A 25,237-nucleotide genomic window follows, 5' to 3' on the forward strand; every position below is an offset into this window, starting at 1 on the left:
CTAAAAATATATATACAAAAGAAGAAACCAGTAAAAGTGAGAAGCATTTCTAAGACTTATAACGAATACAGTAATGTTGCTATAACATTTTTTCCAGGGGCTGCTCTTAGGATATGTACTAAGCAGAGCATTGACTATACCCATAAAAAATATCACTTTTTACATATGTAAAGGGAAAACTGGAGTTTTTAACTTGCAAATTCCACTTGAAAGTCAAATTAATTTATTAGGATTTGAAACTGAAAAACAAAAGGGATTTAGTTTACAATAGTTTTGATCTATTTTTGACAGGTATTTATTAAATATTTATTAAAATGCTTTAGTTTGAAATAATACTATAGGCACCAAAAGCAAACAAATATGAGCAATTCAATTCTATACCTTCTGTTCAATAAAGCCCGCTTCTCCTCGGCAGGCGGTACAAAGAACTCTACCCAGGGGGTTAATCAAAATTCCCTTAGAATAATTGAAACGCATCTGCATTTTTCCCCAGAAACCACAAAAAGTCCCAGTAAGCAGAACATATAATTTTGATTACTAGCACTGAGCCTATAGCAGCACAATGTGTTGTCTCCAGAAATGAAGTTACAGGACGCAATGCCACTGTGCGCTAAGCCAGTGATGTCTCCCTAATGAGACTGAAAAACTCAAGGAAATCGAAAGACCCACAAGGGTGGTAATAAGTCGCACGGGTGAGGTCTCGCTCAGTGTGAAGCCAGCCGCCTACTGTGCCAAACGCAATCATTCTCAGGGCAGGAGAGGGCGGGCCAGGGCGCCAGGGTCACCGACCCCAACCTTTCATTTCACAACAAAGAAAACGGCAGTGTGGAAGGTCACACAGCCAGGCTGCAGCGCTCCTGGGACTAGAAATGAGATCTCTCAGAACTGTTCACGAAACAGTTTTTTCCACATACTTCACAAGGTGCGACCTAAGACATGGAATTGTCTGGAACATCAGAGAGCTACGGTGGTGACGCTCCGGATACGAGGGTGCTGCTGAGCCCTCTGGGAAGTGCCTAACCCAAAGGATGCGGCAGCACTCAGGCTCCACCCAGTGCGACCTGAGCGCCAGCCCACGTGAAGCTGAAGCAGAGGCCTGTGACAGGAGGTCTGCAACCACAGCTGAGGGGCTGCCCAGCGCCTTTCTGGGGGAAGCAAGCAGCAGCAGTGCTAGGGGGCAGAAGAGGGAAGGTGCAGAGGTGGCGCCAGGAGGTGTCCTTGCTACGGGCGACTCACCAGGAATCTGCACAGCACAGACACGTGGCACTCTGCTCTGGTTACCCGGTAAACCAGACCAGCTGTGAAACCGCATTAGCAAGCTTACTAAGTTATTCTAGGGGGCAAGCTTTGAAGAACGTGGCCACTGGGAGATACACTCCTCACCACACCTCAACACACACATGCTCTGACTTAGACATCCATCTCTGTGGTTTGGGTACCACCTAGGCAGCTCCCTTGGATAGGATTACTTCCAGCTTCCCTGTGTGTTAATCACGTTGGCCTGATTGCCGTTTCTTATGCTGTGCTAAAATCTGTTTTTTTTTTTAAAGATTTATTTAGTTATTTGAAAGGCAGAGTTACAGAGAGGCAGAGGCAGAGGCAGAGGCAGAGGCAGAGGCAGAAAGAGAGAGAGAGAGAGGTTCCGCAGGTTCACTCTCCAGATGGCCGCAACGTCTGGAGCTGTGCAGATCTGAAGCCAGGATCTCTTCTGGGTCTTCCACTGGTTTCCCAGGCCATAGCAGAGAGCTGGATGGGAAGTGGGGCAGCCGGGACTCCAACCAGAGCCCATTTGGGATGCCAGCACTGCAGGCCACAGCTTTACCCACTATGCCACAGCGCCAGCCCCTGTGCTAACATCTTGGGGGAGTTTACAGAACCAGAGAGAGAGGCCGGCGCCGTGGCTCAATAGGCTAATCCTCCACCTTGCGGCGCCGGCACACCGGGTTCTAGTCCCGGTCGGGGCGCCGGATTCTGTCCCGGTTGCCCCTCTTCCAGGCCAGCTCTCTGCTATGGCCAGGGAGTGCAGTGGAGGATGGCCCAGGTGCTTGGGCCCTGCACCCCATGGGAGACCAGGAAAAAGCACCTGGATCCTGGCTCCTGCCATCGGATCAGCGCGGTGCGCCGGCTGCAGCGGCGGCCATTGGAGGGTGAACCAACGGCAAAGGAAGACCTTTCTCTCTCTGTCTCTCTCTCTCACTGTCCACTCTGCCTGTCAAAAAAAAAAAAAAAAAAAAAAAAAAAAATTACAGTTAAAAAAAAAAAAAAAAAAAAAAAAAAAAGAACCAGAGAGAGACTGCCCCTCCCAGGGCTCGCCAACTCCTGGAATGGTAAACATACTGGGAGCAAGCCAGCCACCCACTTTATCGACTCACTCACCAAGCCACTATGTCCCCTGCCCCAAAGCATTCCGGGGCCAGGTACCACACAACTGGAGAATGCCCCTGGATCCCAAAGCCCAGTCAAAGCAGCCAATCCTAAGTGATGTCCCCTGCCCTGCCTGTCCCAAGGAAGCCCCGAGAAAGGCTCCTACGCACACTTTTGCCTTCCTCCTTTCCCAGTGCTTCCACTGGGCCCCTCGCCAGCAAGGCAGACCCCTTCTCTCAGGAAGCGGAAATCACACATTCTCCCAGTGGCCGTGAGCCTTCCCTGTGAGTACACTCCTGCACGGCCTGCAGCATCAACCCCAGACCTGCACATTCACCACGGGCCAGGCTGCAGCTGAGGCAGTGGGAAGTCACCAAGTGAAGGGGCCACAGGCTCCTGCACGGCACCACTCCTCCGTCCTCCAAACCTGCCTTCCAAAGACAAGAGCTGTCTTTTGGCAGATCTGGGACTAATGGAATGCTCGCGTGAGCACACGGCACACAGCATGGATTTACGTAGGCTTATTTCCAAGAAGCTGATAAACAATATCAAATTGATCATTTGCTGTAAGTGACTATGGCATCAACAGAGACAGTCCAATAGGTAAGCTCTACCAAGAGCAAGCCTAGGCAAAGGAAGTTCGTTCTTTTAGAAAATATATTTTGATGCAATCAATACAAGAAATAATATCCTTTAGAACGTAACTTCAGATAAAGAAATAAATTTTATAGGAACAATATATTGTTCAAAAATCTGTGCAGATAAAAAGGCACACACACAGTCGTCATCATTAGGGAAAAATGGTAAAATAATGTATGTTGCATACTATATTCACAAATTAAAGCTGGGGTGGAATAGCTGTGGACCATTTATACAGGGAGATGATTGAAAATAAGCTTATATTTAAGAAAAAACTTTTAGTAACCTTATCTTTTCAATCAATTTTCTATGAACTCTTCTAAACTTTTTAATTTATTTTCATATTAGTTGAAAGGGAGAAAGACAGAGGTCTTCCACGCACTGGTTCACTCGTCCAAATGAGCAACAACCAAGCCTGGAGCAAGCTGAAGCTGGGAGCAAGGAGCTCAACCTAGCACCAGAGTGAGCGGTACGGACCCAAGTGCTTGAGTCGCCACTTGCTGCCTCCTAGGCTGTGCCTTAGCAGGAAGCTTTGGGACCAGAGTGGAGCCGGGACTCAAACCAGGCACCCCCAACTGCTGCGCCCAACGCCTGTGCCAGAGTAAGTTTTCTGAGAGTTAGACGGCTTTCATTTGCTTGGCTCCCGTCCAAACTCCAGTGTGGGCCAGGGACTCAGGCTGGCGCCACCAACACTCTAGGTTGGCTCTTTCTTTCAGGAGGGGTGGGGCCCTGGCCTCCACCCTGCAGCTTACAGCAGCAGTGGAACACCGGAACAGCCGGAAGGCTTCCACACACGGAAGAGCTCAGCTGGCCCCACAGTGAGCGCCTCTGGTCCAGACTTGAACAGACAGCACCCTACTTGCATGATGCAGAAAATTCTTCATGTAGGCTCAAAGCGTGGTTGAGTAAATAGGAAATGGAAGGAAGAGAGGGGATCCACATTTGCATAAGAATACACCCGAGCAGGTATGCCACGCAGGCTTCTCTTACATTCCAAACGAAGGGAGAGGCTTTACATCAAACACAGTCTTGTACTGCTCACTCACAAGATGGCGCCCTGTGGGAACATCACGGAGGGTAGTTAGGTGGGCCTAGACGCCGGATCAACCAATCAGTGGTCTGTGCAAACAGACTGGGTAAAGCGCGGACATAACAGGCTGCCTCTGATGTAGGACAGCTTAGAGAGACAACGTGAAGTTCATGAGCTGGAAGCCACACCTCCTTCGCTCTGTGTTGCCATGTTCATCTACCCGTCAATCAGGGGACCCTTCCCCAGGAAGTACCTCCTTCTACCCGGGACATGGGGGCGGTACCATGTAAACATTTCCATTTTTCTAAAGTACATAAAAAGTTAGGAAGAACAGAAGCTCACTCTGTCCTCTACATGGACTCAGGATGAGCAGAGCAGGGTGTGATAACTCACTTTCTTTGGCCCCAGTCTCCTGAAATAAAGCCCTAATGGACCTGTGTATTTTCCTCACTTTGTTTTTAAAAGACTTTATTTTTTTTATTTGAAAGACAGAGTTAAAGAGAGAGGTAGAGCCAGAAAGAGAGAGAGAGAGAAGTTTTCCATTCTGTTGGTTCACTCCCCAAATGACCACAACAGCCAGTGCTGAGCTGATCCGAAGCCAGGAGCCAGGAGCTTCTTCTGGGTCTCCCATGCGGTGCAGGGTCCCAAGGACTTGGGCCATCCTCTACTGCTTTCCCAGGCCACAGCAGAGAGCTGGATCAGAAGTGGAGCAGCTGGGTCTTGAATCGGCGCACATATGGGATGCCAGTGCTGCAGGCTGGGACACAGTGCTGGTCCTTTTTCTCACTTTGTAAATAAAGTTCATCATACTGCATGCTGTATTTGGCCTGTATTTAGAATTCTTCTCTAAGTAAAAGGCAAAAACCTGGAAACTTAATTTAGGCCCATATCCCAGCCTATAACACCTTCAGTGTGCCATGGCATACTGTCTCACAATAAACATTTTTTAAATAAGTCGAAGGAATATCCTTTAAAATAATGATAAAATTATAATAGATACACAGGTGCTCATTAGCACTGCACTACGATGAGCTCCCTGGACAACAGGAGTGTTTCAGCATTATGGCACTAGTGCTGTGTCCACGTGACTTTCCACAGATTGAGACATCATGCAGAACATGACTGCTTGTCATCAAACTGCCATTCAGTCCATTTCCAGTATATAGAATCACCCAGATATATATTATGAGCTTTTCTAAAAAAGACCACCCCTCCCAACACAAAAGTAACCGACTGAGGGGGCAGAGGAGGCTGGGCCTTAGCTCCAGACAGGCGAAGCAGCAGGTGTCTAAGAGCAACCCCAGAAAAGCTGGTTTCACCCCACAAGCTGCCTTCATCCTGGCCGCGAGGCACAAGGAAGGGCAGAAGGCCCCAGAAGAACTAAATCCTCAGCACCCAGACGCCGGGGTAAGGGAGCCACCACTTGTCAGGAAGCCTGCATTAGCCCAGCAGCTGCCCTTCCTGTAGGAACCACTCCGTGCAGCTCCCATAGGCTTGGGAAGTTTGTACCAGAGGTGTTACCTCATCTGCGGCATGCGGATTCTACTGGGGATCTCAAATGGTGCTGAGCCTTCAGAGAGTTGACCAGGGGCAGGCACACCACAGGCACACAGCAAGTGCAGTCTCCTGGGCCACCCTTGGTTAAAGACTGCTGTGATGAATGGCTGACCCGGGCAAGGGGTGGGCGGCTTCTTGGCCGTGGTAAACTACAAGAGCAACTGTTTAGAACTTGGACACTAATTACTCCCCAACCCCTAACCTGGGCAGGGATTTTATTTCAAACCAAGGCGTTTTGCAATGTGACTGCGTCCCCTGATGCTCTGTAATTACTTCAGCCAATTAACACCAATACCTTAGGAATTACCTTAGTTGTGGTTTGCCCGACAATCGTGAGAACTTCTAGCAGGCAAAGTGCACGCCAGCTCAGCACAGACAGTGCTCAGACACCACCTGAGGTGCCACCAGGATCCGGTGTGCTGCAGGCCTCAACCAGGAGCCTGGCGCTAGTGCCGCGAGCCAGGAGGAACGGGCAGCAGGGTGCTAGGCAGCCAAGCAATTACACGGGAACTGCAAAGGAGCGGCAGAGCACTTGTCTGCACGCAACACTGAGGCATGCGTGCAGCACACGCTGCCACTGCGTCTCCACAACACTCGAAGGACGTGGATTACAAAGAGAACTGCAAGGAGTGCACTTTCTTTTTTTTGCACTACAACAAACCTACTTCGGGGTGGACATTGTGGTGCAGTGGTTTAACCACTGCTTGAGCCTCCTGCATAGGAGAGTGCCAGCTGGGGTCCTGGGCACCGTGCTCTCATCCAGCCTCCTGCTCAAGGCCTGGGAAAGCAGGCAAAGATGCTCCAAGTGCTTGGGCCCTTGCTGCCCATGTGGGAGACCAGGATGGAGCTCAGACTCCTGGCTCTGGCTTAGCCCTGTCCTGTCTGTTATGGGCATTTGGAAAATGAACCAGTGGAGAAGAGATCAATCAATTTCTCTCTCTCTCTCTCTCTCTCTCTCTCTCTCTGTTACTCTGCCTTTCAAGTAAAAATATGTGTGTGTCTGTGTGTGTGTGTATATGGATTTTAAGAAGATTGCTACTAAAAATACACTGTATCTTTCAATCTAATTTTTCCATAAAATCTCTAGAACATCATACTTATTAAATGGGAAGGAAACTAAAATTTCCAATGATTATTATATTCTCTAGGCCAACTGGGGGAAGTTTGTCCCCCCCATCCCTTTGGGGCCATTCAGCAATGTCTAGGGACAATCTTGGCTGTTCCATGTGGGGATAAGGCTTTTAGAACCCAGGGACTGCTAAGCATCCTGTATGCACAGGGTAGTCCTACACAAAAAAAAAAAATTGACTGCACCAAAAACATCAATACTGCCAAGGTTGAAAAACCATGCTCCAGGCAAAAATGTAAGAAGTATTTTTGCATGGGTATAAGAATTGAAATAAGTCAAATACATCAATGAGTAAACTTAAAAGCTGCAGTTGGAAACACTCGTTTTAGATATAGGCCCTATCATGCCCTCCCAAGTTAAACAAAGCAAAAACGTCTATGCCATGGAAACACACGTTGGTTAATTTAGTTCAGATCATCAGATGCTTGGCCTAAACTCTCACTGAAGAACCATTCGGAACACTACTGTGCTTGGCTCAAAAACCAGTAATATGATGTGTTTGCTGGTATCAGTTTCCTAAAATAGATGCCAGTTCTACCTTAGGAGTTAAATTATGTTCCAAATCCTAGCCTTGGCATATCTGAAGCTGCTTTAGACAAAACACCGGTCTGCGGGCCTCACCTCAGACCTGGGACGTCAGCCTCTCTGGGGACGGAAGTGGGGCTCTGCACACTCCACAAGCTTGCCAGGTGACTCCTACACATGACAAGGTCTGAGAACCACTGCATTATTCATGGCTTCCGGGAGCAGACTTGCCACTTCCACAACATTCTCTCTAAGCTACCGAGAGGTCAACAAGACGGATAAACAGAGTACGGTGGCCTGACACAGCCCGCCCTGCAGACTGAGGCTGGTCCACAGGAGTCTCGTAAGCACGGACATGATGTGTCCCACGTCAGGTGCACTGCGCCTCTGTGCATGCGCGGGATTTCAGCAGCAATGTTCACACGCAAGGCACCAGAGTCACCCCGGCCAAGGTCTGCCCTTGGCGATCTTCATTACTCTTCAAAAGGAAACAGAAGTTCTTAAGCACTTTGCTACCGCGAGGTACACACTTAAATATGTGCTTTATATTTAGCACTCAATGACAAATAATACGTTAACTGTGTGAAGGGGTCATAGCCATAGGATGAACAAAAACGTGACTTTTCAAATCAAAGAGAGTGATTTTTTTCCCTTCTGAATTTTTCTGCAGACCGAGCACCAAATTGTGGACTCAATTGAGATGACAATTTCAGATGATAACATGTCTAAAGGCAAGTGGAAAAGAATGGGGAGGAAACGATGTGAGGCCAAATGAAGCAGAGGGCGAACAGGGCGCTGCAATAAAAGCTAAGCTATCGCGTTCCAAGGGCCTGCTATTTTCAGGCATTTCTGAAACATTTTCTTATTCAACCTTTGCCACCAGCATAAAAGTAGAGACTGTCTGTGCTGCTGATGAGAAAACTGAGGAGTGGAGAGGCAACTTGTTCAAGTGCACAAAGCTGGCAGGTGGGAGAGCTGAGAATCAAATGCAGGGTGAGGTCAAGCTTCAGTGCGTCTCCCTCTCCCCTGCACTCCTTCAGTATTCACGAATGTCCTGGCAGTGTGCCACAGAAATTCCTTGTGATCATATAGCTCAGTAATCCCAAATAGGTTCCAAAGAGCATGCATATCTGTTAGCTTTCAGGTACTATAATGAACTACTGAAGGCAGGCTAACTTAATCAAGAGGTTTATTTGGTATGGTTCTGGAGGTATAAGGTCTAGGGGCTGGGACTGGCACTGCAGCATAATAGGTTAAGCCTCTACTTGCAGTGCCGGCATCCCAGATGGATGCCAGTTTGAATCCCAGCTGCTCCACTTATGATCCAGCTCCCTGCTAATGCCCTGGGAAGCAGGGGAAGATGGCTCAAGTGTGTGGGTCCTGCCACCCAGGTGGGAGACCTGCAAGAAGTCCCTGGCTCCTGGCTTTGGATCAGCACAGATCTGGCCATTGTAGCCATTTAGGGAGTGAACCAGCAGATGGAAGATCTCTCTCTCTCCTTCTGTATGTAACTCTGCCTCTCAAATAAATAAATATATGAAAAGAAACAAAACAAAACAAGGTCTGTGGGCCTCCTGTGGCGATGGCCTTTGTGCTGGCAGAGTCATGGGGGCAACACAGAGCATCTCATGGCAAGAGACAGGGAGCTCGTATGACTGCCTAGCTCTCTGTGGCATTTCTATCTTTCCTTATAAAGCCAACAGGACTCCACCATAGGAAATCCACTCTAACAACCTAACCCAATCCAATCACTTCCCAAAGGTCCTACCACCAAACACCACAACTGGATTGAGCGGATTCCGGCCCCTTAGCACCACTAACGTGCACACTGAAGCCACAGTGGTGACTGAACATCTGGTTTTCACAAGTAACTCTTAGGTGCTCTGCCCACAGCTTTCTCATCTTAGAAACAGAGTGGAATTAAGTGAGGTGATACGTGTAGATGCATCCCAAACCCTCATGGAAGCCATGAAGTTATCTATTACAAGTAATTTTATTTTGAGATACTTTGGCAGGTGGCAAAAAGATTTTGGGTTACTCTGAAATAACTCGTGACACCCCAGCACACTGTGAAACCATGACTAGGGTTATATGAACTTGGCTGCCACAGCCACACATAACGTAAATGATTCAGACAAGAGAGAGCATCACAGTTGTTTGAACGATGCTGTGAGGGAGCACAGGGGCCTCGCTCTGCGATGTGGGGGCATCCAGACTGCTCTTCCAGGCCTGCCCCCTGCCGCCTTTCCCTCCCCGTGGGTTGCCCCATCAGTTCGGCCATTCTCATTACCCCTTTACGGCTGATACAGCCCCTGCCCGCATGCTCGCCCGTTTGCTTTATTCTCATCTCCTTACAGTGCCGATATCTTGCTGGCATCTCAAACTTAAAGTAGTCAAAATTATCTCGCCCACCGTGGTATTACTCTTCTCTCCAGAGACCACGCTGTGGACTGATTGCCAAAGAGGAGGAGGCGTGGGGTAACTGAGCACATGAGACGCCCCATGCCTGTCTTCTGGCTTTCCCGTCAGTTGTCTGCATTGGTCATCACTTCCAGAAGCTTCCGAATCATCTTCAATGCGGAACCACACAGTCAAGGGCATTTCAAGAAGTTCACAGAAAAAATGGAATTAAAATATAATATTGATTTAAAATGCATGCATATTCATGTAATTGGCACTGATCCTAAAGAGGTAGCTCCCAAATGCACCCTCTTATTTGGCCACCTACTTTCACAAGTTCTTTTAAAAAAAAAAATGAGCCAAGCTGGGGTGACACTGTCACTCTCTCATTTCAAATCCTTCAGTGTAGCTCCGGGTCTGCAGAGTACAGACTGAGCCCCCTGACATGGGATTGCAGCATCTAGCACCTGCCCTGTCCGTCATGTCTCCCAAACGGACCTAACTCACCCTGCCTGCCACTCTCGGCAGCTTCCTCAGCCACCCAAGGGTCCGCACACCTGTGTGCCCTCACTGGTTTTACTCCCCCTCTGCCTCTCCCATCAGCCCACAGTGCAGTTTTGAAGTTGCTGTCTCCAGGCCTCTCTGTGCAGATGCTCTTCCCTGCTTGCAAACCAGATCCAGCCTACAAGTTGTAGCCTGAGCTACACACAGCCGCAGGGAGCTGGTCATGATTCCTCCTTTCCTTCCTCCAGCCCGAGAACATCTCTGCTACCCCCCACCACTCCAGACTGTCATCACTTGTTCACATTTCTGTGTCCTTAGGTGGCTCACTGAGAAAAAGGACATCTTTTCCTCTTCAGCTGTCAGAACTCAACGTCTGTCACGTAACAGCCAATCAGTCAGTGTAAGATGATGTCTGGCCACCATGGGAGCCACTGAAGACTTTCTGCTCATTATCAAAATGTAAAGTCTAACATGGTACTGAAGGCAGACTCTTTTCAAAACATTTATACTGATTTTTATTTATTTGAGAGAGAGACAGAGAGATACAACAGATTTTTCTACCCACTGACTCACTCACTCCCCAAATGCTTGCCAATGGACAGGGCTGGGCCAGGCTAAGGCCAGGAGCCTAGAACTCCCTTTGAGTCTTTCATGAAGCACACAAGTACTGCAGCCATCACCTGCTGCCTTCAGAGTACGCATTAGCAGGAAGGTGGGATCAGAAGCAGACTCAGCCCCTGCGGAAAGGACGTGGACATACCAAGCAGCATCTCACCTGCTGTGCAAAATGCCTGCCCCACAGCACAAAGAGCTGCGCCCTCGGGTCTGAACTCGGTACCAGTGAGAGAAAGAAGCAGAGCTCCACAGTCACAAGTCCTCTGTTCCAGCCAGTCTGCGTCCCCCCATCTCAGTACCCCTACGCATCAGGGTGTCCGTTTGTCTGTCTGCACCCATGGTCAGTTTGGTAACTTAGGGGCGCTGTCCATGTCATGAGCACCTGGCCCTCTTCCTAGCACTCAATGAGCACTTTTAAACTTTTGTACAGAATGCATCACACAACTGGGTGTTAATTATTCAACTTTTATCCTATTCAGAGCCTGTGAATTTCAAAAGAACAGAGACTAAACTAGTAAGTTCCAAAAAATCCTGCTTAGGTTGGTTATGTGATACAGAAAACACATATCACCACGAAAACAATGTTCAAGACTAAGACTGTATTTAAAGCCCATTTCATAAAAACCTTATTGCATCCATAGCTGGGCTGGGATTTTGCATTTTTAGGAGAAAATGCAAGAAGGAATGCCATAGACAAACCTTTTATTTGGCACTATGAAATGTACCTAATCAGCAGGAAGCCACAATAGGCACATTCCACAAAATGTCTGCTCTGTGACCACCACCTGCTTTCTGTGTCTGTGGTGGGGATGTGGCCAGGAAGAAGAAGAGCCCAGCAGGGACATGGGGTGTGCAGCCTGAGGGAGGCTCTGGTTTTACGCCAGACACTGCCCCCCTCCCTACTCTCTCTTGTCCCTAACAAGGCAGTGGGGACCAGTGCAAGGTGCGTTAGGTGAGCAGGAGCCAAGGGAGCACACAAGCAGAAGGCTAAGCTGGAGGGATTCAGAGCGGCTGCAAGGGCGGGCAGGGGCGGCTGGTAAGTTACCTGGGCCAGCTGGTGCGAGAAGTGCCAGCAAGCCCTCAGGGGTTTCCTGAAACCCCTCCAATGCAGAGAGCTCCGAGAGGCAAAAGCCCTGACCTGTGTTCACAGGACTGCAGACCAACTGACAAGGATGAAGAAGTTCTCTGCAAGTTCATGTTTGGAAGAAAAGACAATGCTAATAACGCATGATATCATTTACCATCCCAAATGTAGGTATAAAAGAAAAGCAATGACAAGAATTCTAGTTCTTTTCATCTTCTAGTTATTTGGATTTCCAGTAAAGGGGAGTTGGTCTGTTAAAGTTCAACATCCATAAGTGAATTTTCAGAAGGAGGAGAACTTTTTGATGATGTTCATGTAAATGTGAGTGATGCAAATTTCAGGTCTTATGATATTGGATGACAGGATACAGTCCAAGCTTCAGCTCTTGCTAATTAAACGAATCAATTAAGGGACTACAGTTTCAACCGTGTAGCTGCTGTTCTATAGTAGCAATAACAACCCCACGGGGAGGTCTTTTACTACATTAAAATGCTGTCCTCCACAACTCCATCTGATATTATTAGAAACAGTTATTTGTATCTTGCTGTCATATTAGTTGCGAAGGCAAATTATGGAAATATGCAGGCCAGAATGGTCCCAGTATGAGATCAGGTTGGATTTTCAGCCTCCGAGGGAACAATTGCTGAAATTCCAAAGTTCCCCAAAGTTCTGTAATGGAACTGATAAATCTATCAGCACAGCATCCATTTAGAAGCTAGGTAAGGGTTACATATTTACATACTTCCCTGCTAGGCTGATACAATTCAACTAGATGAATTATCATATTAAGTTTACCCTCCTGAGCTAAACTGATGGAGTTCAAAATTGTTGTCGATGGTGGTCATTAATCCCTGTTACTTCATAAGTGCTCACTTTGGAACCTAATTGTGCTGGTGCTATCAAGGGTCATATTAATAGCATTCTTAATGGTAAATCTTTATAAAACATGTTTATTCTACTGATATCACTCAAGCTTTCGGGGCTAATAAGAAATAAAGTATATTTATTATCAATAAAAACTTAATTTAAAATGTACAATTTGAGATTTAAATTAGCTTTAAGACCCTCAGCCTCATTTGGTTTCATTAAGATCTCTGGCTAAGCTTCAAAGACACAGAATCTGATAGTTTCTCATCAGTGCTCGGGAAAATGCCAACAGAGGCTGCTCACTGACATTCAAGCTTATTTTCCCTTCACTTGGAAAAAAACTCAGTCTCACTGAGATCTGTTGGCCTTAATATTACAGGCTTTTAAAAATTAAATGCAAGCAATTATTACCACCAAAATTTGGCTCAAGATGGTAACTTTTGCATTCTGAGAGCAATAGAACACATCATTGCTTGAAGCATAGCTCAAGCACAGAATTCTTGAGTACAACACTGTATTTCTTCCGTTTCTTGTGGCCTTACACTTATCTGATATACAGACTCACAGATTCACCAAAAGTACTCAAGCCACCAACCCAGAGAACTCACAGGCAGAGAAACCCTGGAAACTTCCAAGAGGCGGCTCAGCAGAGTGCACGTTCCAGAGTCACAAACCAGGCCCCTCAGAATGCACACGCTAGAGCCCTGGCCCCAAGGTGCTGTAACTTGGGGGAGGGGCCTTTGAGAGGCGACTGGGCTTACAGGAGGTCCTGATGGTGGAGCCCCTGTGCGGGGATGAGCGCTCAGAAACGAAGAGCAAGACACACCAGTGTGACAGCGGTCAGCCCTCCCCCTCCTCAACCACCTCCTCCGCCATGTGAGGACACAGCAAGGCGGTAACCACCTGCAGGCCAGGAAGAGGGCTCTTCCCAGGAGCTGGACACGCTGGCTTCTTGCTCTGGGGTTTCCTGACTCTAGAACTGTGAGAAAGAAGCATCCATTGTTTAAATCACCCAGTCCAGGGCTAGCGTTGTGTTGTAGCAGGTTAAACCACTGCTTGGGATGCCTACATCCCATACCAGAGTGCCTGGGACAGAGTCCCACCTGTGCTTCTAAGTCAGCTTCTGCTAATGCACCTGGGAGGCAGTAGATGATGCCTCAAACACTTGTGTCCCTGTCGTGCACGTGGGAGCTCAGGCCCGTGGCTTCAGCCTGGACTACCCCGAGATGTTGCAGGCATTTGGTGGTTTTAACCAGCAAATGCTCTGTCTCCGTGTGTGTGTGTGTGTGTGTGTGTGTGAAAGAAAGAGAGAGAGAGAGAGAGAGAGAGAGAGAGAGAGAGAGAGGAGATTCTGCCTTTCAAATAAATAAAAATGAATAAACATCTTTAATTACAAAAAACAGTAAGCTACCAATTCCATAGAATCTTATGGCAGTCCAAGCAAGAGCTCCCTGGGTTATGCAGTCAAGTAATTTGTTCTTAATGTACTTTATGATTAGCAGCATTAAAATCAAGGAGACTTGGTTTTGCATCCTGGTTCTAGTAGTTATAAGGAAAGAATAACACTGAACCTTTCCTCTTTTTTTAGATTTATTTATTTACTTATTTTAAAGGCAAAATTAGAAAGAGAAATCTGCTGGTTCACTTCCCTAAATGGCTACAATGGCCAGGGTTGGGCAAGGCCAAAACCAGGAACCAGGAGCTCCATCTGGGTCCCCCACATGGGCTGCAGGGGCTCAAGTGTGGGGAGCAACTCGGACTAGACTAAGTTACTGGAATTAAGACTTATTCTATGCATCTGCTCTCCCACAATATGGCGCTGGGAGAGGAGGAAACAGCTTCTACGCAGCTGCCTCTCGCCAATTTGATTGACTGAGCTGCAGGAGCTGATCTTGCTCCTGATTGGAGGAGAGCAGCGTACTCGGCGTGTGGGCAGCAGAGTTGGGATTGGCGGAAGAGGACTATAAGGGAGGAGAGAGACAGCATGCACCAGGAACATCTAAGGGGAACATCTATCTGAAGGAACACCTGTGCAGCCCCCGAGAGAGCCGGCTGGAGGTGTGCCGCTCCCCTGCGGAAGTGGGGAAAGTGGCAGGGGGAACCACCCTTCCACGGAGGTGGAAGGGACGGCAGCCAACCCGGGAAGAACCAGCAGCAAACCCGGGGAGGGCCGAGCAGACAAAAGAACAGCGCAGGGTCCTGTGTCGTTCCTCCACGAAGAGGGGGAGCGACACTCAAGCACTCAGACTGCCTTTCACTGCCTTCCTGGGTACATTAGCAGGGAGTTGGATTGGAAGTGGAACAGCCAGGAGAAAAACCAGTGGTCTGATAGGGGATGCTGGGTCACAAGTGGCAGCTTCACCTGCTGCACCACAACGCTGGGCCTGGCCCTATACTTTAAAATTCTCAATTTTATCTTCTGAAAAGGAGACACACCCATGATCAGTGTTTCAGTGGGTGTCAGCCTGGGAAGTTAACTCCAGTTATATGGATGATAACGACAGGTCTCAATAGGCTCGGAAACAGAACTGGCACTACTCAAGTGAGATAGCTATTAGTGAAGTCTAGACTTAAGAAGTAATGCTTGGCTGGCATTGTGGCATAGCAGGTAAAGCCACCACCTGCAGTGCCGGCATCCCATGTGGGCACTGGGTTTGAGTCTTGGATGCTCCACTTCTGCTCCAGCTCTCTGCTAGGGCCTGAGAAAGCAGTAGAAGATGGCCCAAGTCCTTGACCCCCTGCACCCATGTGGGAGACCTGGAAGCTCCGGCAGCTGTGGCCATTTGGGGAGTGAACCAGTGGAAGGAAGACCTCCTCTGTCTCTGCTCTCCATTGTCTATAACTCTACCTCTCAAATAAATAAATAAAATCTGAAAAAAAAAAAAAAATAAGGTCACCTTCGGAGGTCCTGGGTGCACATGACACTGTTCAACCTAGTACACTCTCTACAGAGATATGAAGGCATCTTTGCCATACAAGGAAGGTTAGAAAATGGCCCAGGTAATTTCTATAAAAGCTTACAAGGGGCTGGTGCGGTGGTGCAGCAGGCTCAACCACTGCCTGCTGCTGCATAGGCATTCCATATGGGTGTCGGTTTGAGTCACGGCTGCTCTACTTCCATTCCAGCTCCCTGTTAATGTATCTTGAAAAATAGCTGAAGACGGCCCAAGTGCTTTGCCCCTGCTACCCATGTGGGATACCCGGATGAAGTTCCTGGCTCCTGGCTCCTGGCTCCTGGATTTGGCCTGGCCCATCCATTGTGGCCATCCAGGGAGTAAATCAGTGGATGGAAGAACTAACACACACACACACACACACACTCTCTCTCTCTCTCTCTCTCTCTCTCTCACTATGTCGCTCTCACTCTAACTCTGTCTTTCCTCTAACTCTGTCTTTCAGACAAATTTTTTTAAAAGTATCTTATCAGCAGAGCATTACTTCTTTTTTAAAAAATATTTATTTATTTACTTGAAAGAGTTACAGAGAGAGAAAGGAGAGAGGAGAGAGAGAGAAGGAGGGAGGGAGGGAGGGAGAGAGAGAAGGAGGGAGGGAGGGAGGGAGGGAGAGAAGGAGGGAGGGAGGGAGAGAGGGAGGGGGGGAGGGAGAGGGAGAGGGAGAGGGAAAAAGGGAGAGGTCTTCCATCTGCTGGTTCACTTCCCAGATGGCTGCAATGGCCACAGCTAGGCCGATAAAAAGCCAGGAGCCAGGAGCTTCTTCTGGGTTTCCTACACGGGTACAGGGGCCCAAGGACTTGGGCCATCATCTACTGCTTTCCCAGGCCATAGCAGAGAGCTAGATCAGAAGAGCAGCCAGGTCTCAAACCAATGCCCATATGAGATGCCGGTACTGCAGGCGGCGGCTTTACCCGTTATACCACAGTGCCAGCCCCTCAAGTATTTCTGCCCTGTGGCTGGCTGAATCTGTGGTTGCAGAGCCTGCAGATACCAAAGACTGACCTTAGCTATAAATCAAGGAACACCAAGGATCGCCTGCACTGCCAGGATCAGGAGAGAGGCATGGAATGGACTCCTCCTCAAAACTTTAAGGAGGAGCCAACCCTGCCCACGCCTTGATTTTACAGTTCTGATCTCCAGAACTGTGAGGATGGATTTCTGTGGCTTTAAGCCACCTGATATATGGCAGTTTGTTGCAGCAGCCCCAGGAACTAATTCAGAGTTCTAGAAATGACAGTTTGGGAGTAGAAGAGTAACAGCATTGATAGACACCAACAGTGAAAAATCACATACTCTGGACATAAAGGCACATGCAGGCCAAATGTGCTACTCTGGGTCACAAAGGCGCAATATTCAATTCTGAATGCCCCGTTCTAATCATCTGAAAGACAGTGCTTTCATTATACAAAAACAACATTAACAATTTTTTTTTTTTTGCATTTATTTGAGAGGGAGAGACAGAGTTCCCACCTCCTGGTTTACTCCCCAAATACCTGGTCGGGGTGGGCCCTGGACCAGAGCCAGGATCCAGGAACTCAATGCAGGTACTCCACATGAGTGGGGGACCCAATTACTTGGGCCATCATCTGCTGCTTCTCAGGGACTGCACTGACAGGAGCCTAAAGTCAGGAGCTTCAGCCAGGAACTAAAGCCAATACTATAATGCGAGCAGGTGTCTTAACTCCTAGGCCATTGTCGCCCCTAACAACTTTCAATTAATGATCAAGTGGTGCAAGAGAAAAGGGAGTGTTCTGGCTCGGACGGAAAGTCTACAAGCCAAAGGTATTACAGTGGACAGAATAAATCTACTGAATTTCAAATCTATACCTTTTAGGTGACTTTGAAACTGATGCAAGCGTACATGGGGTTCTGTAGAGAGAAGATGGTCCCTTGCGATCCAGGTAAGCTGGGCTATCGCCGCTAACAAATCACCCCTGAGATCCGCTCACTGGGGGTGGGGGTGGGTGGGCTGTGCTCTGTGTCACTCTTCAGCAGGGACCTGTGCTGACACAGGCACACCAACGGTCACACACAGCTTCCAAGAGGGACATGGAAGTGGACTGGAGTGCCCACACTGGCTCTTGGCTATCTTTGGCCAGAGGTGACACAAATCTCTAAAAGAAGATAATCTCCATTGGTCTCTTGGATCTTTCTACTTCTTGTGAGCAAGACACTGATTGTCCTTTGTTCTAGACTATCTTTTAAAGAATGGTTTTGCAGTGCCAAGTCCTAGAGAGGGACGGGTTATCCCTCCGTATCAAAGGGCAGGCAGGATTACTGCCCATACTAAAAGCCTTGTTTGCCAACCACAGGACTGCAATTGTGTAACACAGCCCACTGTGTGTGCAGGAGTCACCATCTTCATAGTGCCCTGAAGGACTCTGGGTTCAGGGCAATGGTGCAAAAGCAATATCACTGTGCCTTGTCACTGACTCTGGCATCTTGTACCTTCTAGGAGCTAGGAAGTAAGAAGAATCTCAGACCCTTCTCAGTTCTTGACGGTAGCTTTCATTCCTACTTCACAGTCAGAACCAGTCCAACAGTCCTAACCTGACCATTCTTGCCTTATCATTAACAACTCGAACAGCATATTAAATAGACTGACACGTTTGCAGCCCCGCTCCCTAAGTGCCATCAGCACATATGCCAGAAATGCTTACGGGAGTACTAAGAGTTGCAACAGGGAAACGGGAAAGGCCTCAGTTGTCCACCAACAGCAGTCTTATTTATCAGCACAATGACATCCTTTACAGCTGTGAGTATAAATAAACTATAACCACACGCAACCCAGGCTAGCCTCACAAAAGGTCCAGGTCACGGACAAGTACGGAATATAGCACTATCTATTCAAGCAGGCAAAACCAAGCTGTTTATTAGGCGTGCAAGTATTTGAAAAATTATTGACAAAAGCAAGAAATGATAACCATAAAATCAGGAAGAAGGCTCCTGTGCTGGGGAAAAAAGGTGACGGGATTAGGGAGGGGTGGGCTGTGCCCTTCAAAACTGGTGGTAATGTTTTAGATTTAGGTTTATCTTATTCTTCACAACTTACAAGTGCTTTAGAAATGTTCTTTCATACATATTTGCATGAATATATAAAGCATACTTATAACATTTTATGTAAAATTAAAGAATACTTAACAAAATCAAAATTTTAAGAAGCAATGGGGCTGGTGCTGTGGTGTAGCAGGTAAAACCACTGCCTGTGGTGCCAGCATCCCATATGGGCCCCGGTTCTAGTGTCGGCTGCTCCACTTCTGATCCAGCTCTCTGCTATGGCCTGCAAAAGCAGTAGAAGATGGCCCAAGTCCTTGGGCCCCTGTACCCACGTAGGAGATGCAGAAGCAGCTCCTGGCTCCCGCCTTTCAGAATGGCGCAGTTCCAGCCATTGTGGCCAACTGGGGAGTGAACCAGTGGATGGAAGACTGCTCTCTCGCTCTCTCTCTCTGTTTCTCCTTCTCTCTCTGTGTAACTCTGACTTTCAAGTGAATAAATAAATCTTAAAAATAAATAAATAAATAGTAATGACATTGATTGGAAACAAAAACACACTGGCAATGTTTAAAAGTCTGGAGTGATTTAAAAAACAATGAAACTACTTTTAAATTTATACAGTTTTTAAGTTGAAATGCCAACATTATGAATACCCCAAAAGTTGTTGATATAACAAAATTATTTTTCTTCGTCTAGAATTAAACTTCTTTTTTGAAGGTCATGTATATCAACATTCAGACAACTCAACGTGGTGTGTCCTACGGTCACAGGCACACTTGGGAAACACCTTCAGCACGTGGCACGCTACTGCTGTTTCCGGCCTGTGTCATGGAAACTACATCTGCATTCGGCACCTTCAACTGCAGCAGCACATGCTAGCTAGAAATCAATCTGTATTTCTCCTGCAGGCCCCACCATCTCCATAGCATAGTGATCCACTGGTGCTAATACTACATGTAGAAAAACTCAGTATAACAACACTAGCCATGCAAACTGTGGTGCATGTAATTAGATATTACTGTAGAAGTTGATATTTATTCTCCATACACACAGTACACACCAAGTGGACACGGAGCTTCCTTGGGCTTCGCTAGCAATTTGCTCGCAACAGAGAGAGCTGCCAGTGACACAACTCTTTTCCTCTTCTTTCTTTTCAGGTAATTTTTCTGTTAGCTGCCTAGGTAGCAGGGTGTGTGTGTGTGTGTGTGTGCATGTGTGTGTGTGTGAATCTTTCTTTTTGGTACTGTGTTCTGGGTGTCAGAAGTGGGTGATGGAGAATAAAATGAAAGGGGATTTGCTGATGGCGAGCGCTGGACTGAGCGCTGAGAAATGGCGATGCTCTGCTCTGCTCTGCCCACAAGCTGATATAAAACCTGGGGCAAGTCCAAGGTGCAGGTTTCTCATCTGAGGAGGCAGATTGGCTACATTATTTTCTATATTTGCTTTGTTCATTTTGTTTTTTCAATCCAATACTGAGGTCCCAACTTGACCAATCTCATTCACTTATTTGACAAATACTTAAATATTTACTGAAGGCCTCATGTACCCAAGACCCTGGTCACAGCACTGACGCCCAAGGCCCAGTGCAGGCATATGGCCTACTGGTTAAGAGATCCACATCCACATCACAGGACCTGGGTTCGATTCCTGATTCTTCTCCCAAACCCAGCTTTAGTCAACAGGTGATGGCTTAGGTAGGGTCCATGCTACCCACAGGAGAGGCCTGAAGTGAGTCGGATGACTCCTGCCTGCAGCTGGGGAATGCTGCAGCCATTTGGGGCAGTAAACCTACTAGCAGATGGGATCTCTCCTCTCTCTCTCTCTCTCTCTCTCTCTCTCTCTGAGCCTGTCACTCTGCCTCTCAAAATTAAAACAAAAACAAAAACCCTAGGCTTAGGGAACTCATCATGTTCAAGTGTGGAGGAAGATGGACACTACATACACCAAAAGACTAAAACACAAGGTATGTCCAACAGTGGCCACTGCTAAGGAAAAAGCATAAAGTGAGGAAGGAGGAAAACACACGCTGGGCAGGGTGGTCAGAACTGTAAATGATGCGACCAGGGAAGCCCTCCACAAGATGGTGGCTGTCAGCGTAAAAGGCTGAAGAGGTGAGGACCCCATGCCCCCAGATCTCTGGGGCAGGTGTTCCTGGCAGAGGGAAGGCAGGAAGCAGGGACCCAGAGGAAATGTCTGCAGAGGGCAGTGAAGCCAAGGCACTTACACGCAGCACACACAAATGATGAGGAAGGCCTGGGTCTAGAGCAGGGCAGAGGGAGGGATGCAACAGAGGCATCAGGATAAAGACAAGGTCTTAGCTCAGGGGCCACCTTTTGAAGCAGCAGAACATGCAGAGAAGTGGTTTGTTCGTTTTGGAGGGACTGTGTATACCAGGAGCTCAGTTTTCAACATACAATTTAAGACATCATGGGTGGGCACTGTGGCGCAGCAGGGTAAGCCACTGCTTGGAACACTGAGTATGGAGTGCCTAGGATTGAATCCAGACTCCACTTCTGACCCAGCTTCCTGCTAACACACATCTCGGGAGGCAAAAGATGATGACTCAAGTACTTGGTTCTCTGCCATTCACATGGGAGACCCAGATGGAGTTCCTTGCTCCTAGCTTCAGCCTGGCCCACCCCTGGCTATTGTGGGCATATGGGGAGCGAACCAGGACACTGAAGTCCTGTGTGTGTGTGTGTGTGTGTCGCTGTGCCTCTCAAATAAAAATAAATAAAATTTTTAAAAAGTTAAGAAATCAGGGGTCCCATGCTATGGTGTAGCAGGTTAAAGCCTGCGCCTGCAGCACCGCCACCTCATATGGTCACTGGTTCAAGTCCTGGCTTCTCCACTTCCAGTACAGCTCTCTAATGTGTCTTGGGAAAGCAGTAGAAGATGGCCCAAGTCCTTGGGCCCCTGCACCCACATGGGAGATTTGGAAGCAGCTCCTAGCTCCTGGCTTCGAATCTGCTCAGTTCTGGCTATTGCAAACATATGGGGAGTGAACCAACGGATGGAAGACCTCTCTCTCTGTCTCTACTTCTCTCTGCAACTCTTTCAAATAAATAAAATAGACATTTAAAAAAAGAAATCTATCACAATCTCAGTGGATATTCGGTACAGACAGCACAAGCAACCTTTCTAGCATGAGCACTGAAGGACAAAAAGCAACTGTGCACACGCACATGACACAATGGTGCACACGCACATGACACAACTGTGCACACGCACATGATACAACTCTGTAGCCATTACAAGAGTGAGGTTTTTCCGTACCAATACAGAAAGACGTCGAAGACATGTTGTTGTGTGAGAAGATGTGTAATTCCATTTCTGTGAGAATATTCTATTATTAATAACTTAAATACCGGGCTGGCGCTGTGGCACAGTGGGTTAACACCCTGGCCTAACAAGTCAGCATTCCATATGGGCGCTGATGAAAGATCTCTCTCTGTCTCTACCTCTTTCTGTTTAACTCTGCCTTTCAAAAAAATAAAAAAAAAAAACTTAGGTTACTAGGGCCTATGCTGTGGTGTCGCAGGTAAAGCTATTGCTTGCAGTACTGGCACCCCATACAGGCACTATTTCATGTCCCAGTTACTCCTTTTCCAATCCAGCTCTCTGCTGTGGTCTGGGAAAGTAGTGGAAGATGGCCCAAGTCCTTGGACCCCTCACTCACGTGGGAAACCCAGAAGAAGCTCCTGGTTCCTGGTTCCTGGCTCCTGGCTTTGGATTGGCACAATTCCAACCGTTGTGGCCATTTGGGGAATGAACCAGTGGATGAAAAACCTCTCTCTGTCCCTCCCTCTCTCTGTCTATAACTACCTCCAAAATAAATAAATACATAAATCTTAAAAAAAATCCTCTTAGGTTACAGGTACTACTATACAGCTACTTCATTTATATTTACATATGCATATATGTAAACACATAGCCCTATACATATGTCAGTAATGAACCTCTATGTAAACATGCATTATTATTACTATCATTCCTATCTCAATGCAAAAACACTGTTTTTGATCTAGTGCACAGGCTTTTCTGATATTCTCAACAAACTTACTGAGCTACAGAATACCCAACACTAATCACAGCTGGATGAGGTATCCAAAGGACATGAACAGACATTTCACAAATGCTACATGAAGGAAGGCCTGCAGAAATATTGAACTAGACTAGCAATAAACAGAGAAACAAAATTAAAACAATAAGATGCTTTTATAAACAAATTACTGTGTAAATTACAGCAGCTAATAGGCATTCAAAATGGTCTTATGATGAGTGATATTCTAAAGAGAAAGGAAACTACTGGCAACACGTGGAACAAACCATAAAGTTATTTGATTGAGGAGGAAATGTACTTTACACATTTTAAAAGATCTTATTCATGTTTAAAAATAATCCCAAACACCAAGACACATGAAGTTGCCCACTAGAATACCTCTCATTACGGCAAAATGGCCCAGGCAGCTTAAACAGCAACAGCTGGGATGCTGGGATAAGCAAAATGGGTTACATCTACCCACCATGATGTTAAATACAATATCTCCACTAAAACAATGCTCATAAATATGTTATAGCCACATGAAAAATAATTAATAGGATCTTAGGCGGGAAATAAGCAAGATGCAAAATTATGACTCATTGTCATCAGAACTGGGGATTCAAAAGGACCTAACAGAAACAGCCAGGAAAAAAAAGAAACTGAGGGAAAAAAAAGTCAAGGTAATTTTTTTCAAAAGCACCTTCATATAATACACTCTCATTTTTATTATACAAACATGGAGAAAATCATCATGGAAAAATAATTTAAAAATTCAACAAACTAAAGATAACTTTTACAACTACTTCCTCTCCAATAAGCAGCTACAGTAATTCTAGAGAAACTTCCCTGACACGTTAAAAATCCCATTTCTTGTACAAAGACATCACAATTTAAACAGCAAAATAAAATACATGGTAAGGCTAGAACACTCTTCTCCTGTACAAATCAACAGAAAACACAAAATAATGATTCTTTCAGACTCACCACTGTGCCAAGAAACTGAATGTTCATGCTGCCCCCTGCTTCTCGAGAAAGGCACTGAAAGAAAAAGCGGAGTAAAATGGATGTGCGTCCACCAGAAACCCGCACCTGGACGTTCACACGGGCAACAACTACAAACACTGCTTAGCCATGAGAAAGAACACACTCTAACAGAAGTCGTCAAAGGGATCACACAAGATACGAGTCCATTTATAAGAAATGTCCACAACAGGCAAATCCACACAAAATCCATTGTTATTTCTGGGTGGAAGACATGTGTTGATATTCCTTCCTTTGTTTTTCATTTATTTGTTTCTTCTGTATTCTTTTTAAGTACATGTATTACTTAATGGAGCAGCAAAGATAAAGAAAGAAAACTGAATGGGGTTATTTGTGTGGTGCAGTGGGTTAAACCGCTGCCTGTGCATCCCAAACGGGCACTGGTTCAAGTCCCAGCTGCTCCACTTCTGATCCAGCTCCCTGCTAATGTACCTGGGAAAGCAGTGGAAGATGGCCCAAGTGCTTGGATCTCTGCCACCCACACAGGACACCCAGATGGAATTCCACTCTCCTGGCCTGGCTTTGGCTGTTGCGGCCATTTAGGGAGTGAACCAGTGGATGGTTCTCTCTGCTACTCAGCCTTTCAAGTAAATGATTCTTAAAAAGAAAAAAGAAAAAAGAAAAAAAAAGAATACAGAATAGAATACAACAGGTTCTTTTCCTTCGTGTCCAAAGGATACTCAAGAACTGAATGTAGAATCCTAGGTTCTGGCATGGGCATTTCTACTTCAGTCATCCACCTATCCATCCACCTACTACTATGTGTTGAGCACTCTTGCTGAATTAAGTCTACCTCCCAGGAGACTGAGAGAAAGAACGGGATTACAAAATGAGTAAGTGTAATTCAATATGATAAATCCATAATACACAATGTACAAAGTAGCATGGGATATGAAAACAGACCAACTAAATGCTCAGAAAGGTTAAGAAAGATGTGTAGATACATATTAGAGCTGGCTTTTTTTTTTTTTTTTAATGTTTTTCGCTTTGTTTTCTTCTACTTAAAAGGCAGAGTGATAGAAACAGAGACAAAAAGAGATCTTCCATGCAGTGGTTACTCCCCAAATGCTCACAACAGCCAGGGCTGGACTAGGCTGAAGGCAGGAGACTGGAACTCCATCTGGGTGTTCCACGTGGGCAGGGCTGAAGCACTTGAGTCATTACCTGCTGCCTCCTGGGATGCATTAGCAGGATGCTGGGTTGGAAGCAGAGGAGCCAGGACTCCAACTGGAACTCTGATACATACCGTGGATGTCCCAAGCAGTGACATGCCCCACTGTGTCAACACCCACTCTAGAGCTGGGTTTTTAAAATGAGCAGGAAACAGTCCTAATAGAAAACACTATAGAGATTCCACACAAACTAAAAACTAGGACTACCATATGATCCAGCAATCCCACTACTGGGTATATCTCCAGAGAAAATACAATCAGAATGTTGAGGAAACATCTTCATCTGCTGTTCAGTGCAGCATGATTCAAGATAACTA

At 46.7% G+C, this 25,237-nt stretch overlaps 1 protein-coding gene across 9 annotated transcripts in view; it reads right to left on the minus strand.

Moving 5' to 3' along the window:
- The window catches only part of PCCA (propionyl-CoA carboxylase subunit alpha), a 432,698-nt gene that overhangs the window by 60,773 nt on the left and 346,688 nt on the right, over positions 1-25,237 (minus strand). For 5 of the 9 annotated variants that reach the window (XR_016212709.1, XR_016212708.1, XM_070048637.2 and 2 more), the window contains one exon: positions 23,692-23,745. The exons of 1 other annotated variant lie outside the window; for it this stretch is intronic. Coding sequence is in view for 5 of the 8 variants with exons in the window: in XM_070048637.2 (XP_069904738.1) it covers positions 23,692-23,745 (54 nt within the window). In the remaining 3 variants the exon portion in view is untranslated. Of the gene's footprint in view, positions 1-9,221; positions 9,815-23,691; positions 23,746-25,237 lie in introns of those variants that run through there. 3 more of the 9 variants (XR_016212710.1, XM_070048640.2, XM_070048638.2) reach the window with 1 other exon arrangement.

This window comes from Oryctolagus cuniculus, chromosome 9 (assembly GCF_051225735.1).
Source record: "Oryctolagus cuniculus isolate XC-2025 breed Fujian yellow rabbit chromosome 9, ASM5122573v1, whole genome shotgun sequence".
In the NCBI taxonomy this organism is placed as follows: domain Eukaryota; kingdom Metazoa; phylum Chordata; class Mammalia; order Lagomorpha; family Leporidae; genus Oryctolagus; species Oryctolagus cuniculus.